The sequence below is a fragment of the Colobus angolensis genome, unplaced genomic scaffold (assembly GCF_000951035.1).
Source record: "Colobus angolensis palliatus isolate OR3802 unplaced genomic scaffold, Cang.pa_1.0 Scaffold263, whole genome shotgun sequence".
Lineage (NCBI taxonomy): Eukaryota > Metazoa > Chordata > Mammalia > Primates > Cercopithecidae > Colobus > Colobus angolensis.
In genome coordinates, this window is record NW_012115855.1 from 2,137,557 (window position 1) to 2,142,215 (window position 4,659).

General features: G+C 43.2%; 1 protein-coding gene across 1 annotated transcript; it reads right to left on the bottom strand.

Annotated features, from left to right (window-relative positions):
- Nucleotides 1–1,088: 1,088 nt before the first annotated feature.
- Nucleotides 1,089–2,121, bottom strand: LOC105515561 (RNA polymerase II subunit A C-terminal domain phosphatase SSU72). The gene has a single exon (XM_011947386.1). It carries the CDS (start codon nucleotides 2,080–2,082, stop codon nucleotides 1,498–1,500), a length of 585 nt encoding a protein of 194 aa, XP_011802776.1. The 5' UTR covers nucleotides 2,083–2,121; the 3' UTR covers nucleotides 1,089–1,497.
- Nucleotides 2,122–4,659: the final 2,538 nt, after the last annotated feature.

Consider the following 4,659-nt stretch of genomic DNA (forward strand, 5'->3'; position numbering starts at 1 on the left):
CAGGCTAATTCCAAGCTACCAAAATACGGAGTCCAAAGACACTGAGTCTCGTAAAGTGCCTTGCCAAGAAAAAATGGAACTTTGCCTTCTTGGCTTCCAAAAAGAGCATTTCCATCCAGGTTCCCACTGGAATGGAGAAGTTGTTCACATATTTTCCCACCCTTTCTGTTTCTCTGAATCACAGTGACTTTATTTTAGCTTGTTACTTACACAAGGAAAATGGTCCCTTAGCACTACTAGTCAAGTCCTCACCATTTGCTTGTTAGCTGCATGTAAATAGCAAGAGACTGGTTGACCACAGTTAATCCTGAATAGTCCTACATTATCTTACAATGTCTATGTGTGGAAACAACTAAGGCACCAAGAAACTAACAAAAATCAAAGATCATTCAGGACCATTTTGTTTAACTCTATCAGATATGAAATCATAAGAAGATGAAAGCAATAATTCATGGATGAGGGTTTCAGGTCTCAGGCTCTTCATTTTTGACCCAATTCTCAGGTTATAAAAATAACATTTAACATTTAGTGAATGCTTGCTGTTGTGCCAGTAATAGAGGTAATTGATACAAATGTATGATCTACTTGAATCCTTACAACAGTCATACGAATTACAGAATTAGCCCCATGTCCAGATAAGAAGGTTGAGGCATGAAGGAGTGAAGTCAGCTTCCCAAGGTCACAGAGCTAATAAATGTCAGAACAGAGATTTGAACCCCAATTGCGTGGCTCCCGAACCTACCCTCTTAACCATGAAGTTTTACTGCTTTATGCAGCTATATGATATTGTAGCTCACTTCGTTTCTAATGACTATCTGTGTTCAAATTCTCTGTTTAAATATTTATACAGAATATAAATGTGTACCCTGAGACTTTACAATGGGCATATCGCTATGAATTTCTTAGACACAATTCAAGGGGTCTATAAATCTCAAGTTTTAAAAGCAAGAGGAGATGCCATTTTGCCTAGTAGTTCTCATCTCAAAGCATGTATTTTAAGAAAATTCTAGATGTGCAACTGCAAAATGTATGACTTCAGCACTTGAACGTGCCCACTTGCTTGGAGGCATTTGGGTTGTTAGAGTTCCTTTTTTTTTTTTTTTTTTTTGACAGCAGCATCTGTTTATTGACAATTCCAGGTCATTCCCAACACGCCGCCGCAGGGCTGTGTACAGTCCAGCCGGGTGGAGAGGAGGGAGGGAAGGCAGGCACATGGAGACACAGGTACGTCGGGAAGTGCAGACAAACCATCGTCTTTCCTTTCTGGTTAAAGAAGAAAAACTTTATAATCAATATCCCGCTCATAAGTAAAAGTGGGAAAGAAAAAACTTGATTGCTTTAATCTGGCCTTCTGGCATCTCCTCTCCTATTTCATATGCACAGTTTATTTGGGTAATGCTACCGTCACCAGCAGAACACCTGTAAGTAAAAACAAATGTCAGGAAGGAAAAAGTATGAACAGGAAGCTCCAGAGGCTGCTCCAGGCGGGCGCTGGGCTCAGTAGAAGCAGACGGTGTGCAGAAAGGTGCGGCCACTCTTCTCCTCGAACTCCTGCAGCAGCTCGTCAATCTCGTTCTCCATGTCTTCCGTGTGCTGGATACACTGGCAGAGCTCACAGATGAGAAACGCCCCCAGGGTGGCCTCCTCGTGGTTGTCCTGGATGTCCACATTGACCACGTGCACGGGCTGGCAGGTCTCCTGTTCTCTGGAATTCAGATCTTCCACCACCTGGTCATACACTCTCTCTTCGCAAGTGAGGATCAGATCAAACAGGTCTTTGCAGTTCTGGAACCTTTCTGGTCGGGGCTTGATTCTCTTATTTCTGTCCAGCATACGTAAAATCCCATTCTGTGTATAGAGTTCTTTGTCTTTCCTAAGAAGATCATTGTACATCTGGTCATATGTGGTTTTGAAATCATAAACATTGGGCTTGTCGGGAGCTGGTCCTGGAAGCTTCACGTGAGTCCCTGTTCCAAAGGATCGGACGCTGAATCCCCGTTTGCTGAGGATGTTGTGCGCCTCCATGCTCCGGTTCTGGTTGCTCGAGCACACCACCGCCACCTGCAGCGGGGACGACGGCATGGCTGTGGCCCCACAGCCCGCGGTTCTCCCGCTTGGGTTCCCACCAGAGTTCTTAATACGTGTGTAATCCAGCTGTTCAGGTAGGTTGAGTGACCTGCTCAGGGCCTGACAACTAGTTAACCACATAGCCCGCACGAGAAGGCGGGTCTCAGTTCCTATTTCCAGACTCTTCCAACTATTTCTTCATCTCAAACCCACAAACAAATAAAAACAATCTTTAATGGGGCAGCAGAATTTGAAATTGTACTTATTTCAATGAGTACCTAGAATCTGATGGTTCTAATTCCAGTGGATTTTTTTTTCCCCTTGATGGTCTTTAAATATTTTACAGATTTTCCAGAGCTTGCCAAAAATAGGTCTGTGAAGACTTTGACATGTTTTGTTTGTAAGAGAGGAAAAGAGATAAAAACATAACTTAAAAAAATGGTGACTATGCAGGCAAAAATAATGATGTGGAAAATTAAATCCTGCCTAGAGGTCTGAAGCTGATAACTTTTCCTGACCCCAGCAAGAAGATATTTTTCTTTCATGGGGAGCACAAAATCATTGGCTATGCTTTTTCTCTTTCTTTAAAGAATAGCTCTTCCCTTTATTAGCCCAGGACAGATCAAATGACAATAATTCCAAACGGGAATTTAATTTAAAATATCTTCCTCTTTATCATGTTGAAAAGCCTTCAGCTCCAAGTTGGCGAATACTGTGAGCCGTCTTGGCCTGCAGAGCCCTGACGCATAGAGAAATGCATGTGGTATGAGGGACAGCCACCCACCAGCAGCCTCGGGTGTGGGAAAATATTCCTTCAACTAAGGGAAGGCAGCCCAAACTCTGAAAATTTGATCTCCTTCTTTTGCCAAAGAGCCAGCAACAAGATTCTGGGTTCCATCACTGTTATTATAACTGTAGGGGGAAAAAATGACTTAATTGTAAACCAATGACCTCACCCTAATAACCATGTTCTAATCATTTCTAAAGAAAGCTGCCTTCTTCATTCCTGCCAACTTTCAAATGAAACAGATGACATTGGAAGATGATTATATTCATTAGCAATTATTCCATGAAAACAGTGAGAATTTGAATTTACCCTACACTTAACCCAGACAACTAAAACCGCAGCACAACCTCGGGCCAAGTGTTGATCAACACTGTGTTGGGACAATGTTTAGACCTAGTCTTTGAACACTTGAGTGTTTCCTTTCTCCAGTGAGGCACTGGTTCAGGTTAAAAAACAAACAAACAAAACCACAGAAATGTTCTTCCTCTTAGGCATAGGAATTGTTTTCGTTTGGAATCTTTGATTGATAGATCTCTGATATAACTGCATTTTTATGGGACAGAATGACACATGGTACAAGCTTTCTATCTTACTGCCACACGTCAGCGTCCTGGGAGATGAACCAGATACAGATGATGCCGAAGGGGTGAGAAGGCCAGGGCTGGGGCATGAGCACCGGTCAACACTGACACTCATCAGCTCCCATCTGGCTTGTGTGTGAGCACTCAACTGTAGCTCAAGGCAGGGACAATATTTGCTGGAAGTTTAGGTGTTCCCTAGGCATCGTAGCTAGGCAGAGGAGGGAACGAAGATAGGTTTTGCAAGTAGAAATAAAAAAAGAAGCACTATTATAGAATGACAACATTTCCTAAAGTCATTTTTTATGAACCATTTTTGAGCCGATCTTTATGTCATGGCTGAGAGATTGATTAGCAAGGTGCTGCTTTTACAGATGAAAGAACTAAAAAAAAGAGAGACAATGATTTGGGCACAGTGATTTGCTGGAGATTGACTGGCAAGTGTGAGCCGGATCTGGAGTAGAATTCAACCTGTCTGGTGCCTGCTCCAGAGCTCCGACAATGAAAAGGAGTCCAGATTTTGAGAACAAAGAAGGTTTCAAAAGCTAAGCCAGATTCCCTTTCATAGGGGTTCAGCTAGTCAGGCTTCTTTCAAATCCACGCCCTGTTACGGGAAAGCATGGTGCTAGGAGCATGTGGGAGGGGCAGCCCTGAGCCAACACTCCCTCTAGAAAAACATCCTAAGGCCATACCATGGTGACAATGGGACAGGATTATTATATTCCTATTGGAAGGATCACACTGTTATGTTATTTCCTTTAGGAAATGCCCACATCCCCAAACTACTTAGTCATTATGAGTCCCTACAGAACAAACAACCCTTACCTTAGACCAAAGAAATATATATCTTTCAGTCAAACAAACATACTTAGAATCAGTGAACGCAAAGCCTACCATAAACAAATTCAGAAGCCCCTCAAAATGAGATCCCGTGGTAGAGTTGCAGTAAGTCTAATGTCCCTAGCTGAGCTAACCATCTGGCATGGCAAATTCATGGGCCAGTGAATACTCGGTACTTTGCAGATTCACACAGTTTTTGTCTCTGCTTCTATCCGACCGTACCCCTGCCCAGCTCCCTGCAATCTGCCTGCACTTTTGGTCACAGAAGGACAGCGTATCCCACAGTGACTTTTGGGAGCTATTTTTTTTTTTTTGAGACGGAGTCTTGCTCTGTCGCCCAGGCTGGAGTGCAGTGGCGCGATCTCAGCTCACTGCAAGCTCCGCCTC

What these genes read in the sequence shown, in the direction of transcription:
- LOC105515561 (XM_011947386.1), bottom strand. Translation starts at nt 2,082, where the DNA reads ATGCCGTCGTCCCCGCTGCAGGTGGCGGTGGTGTGCTCGAGCAACCAG.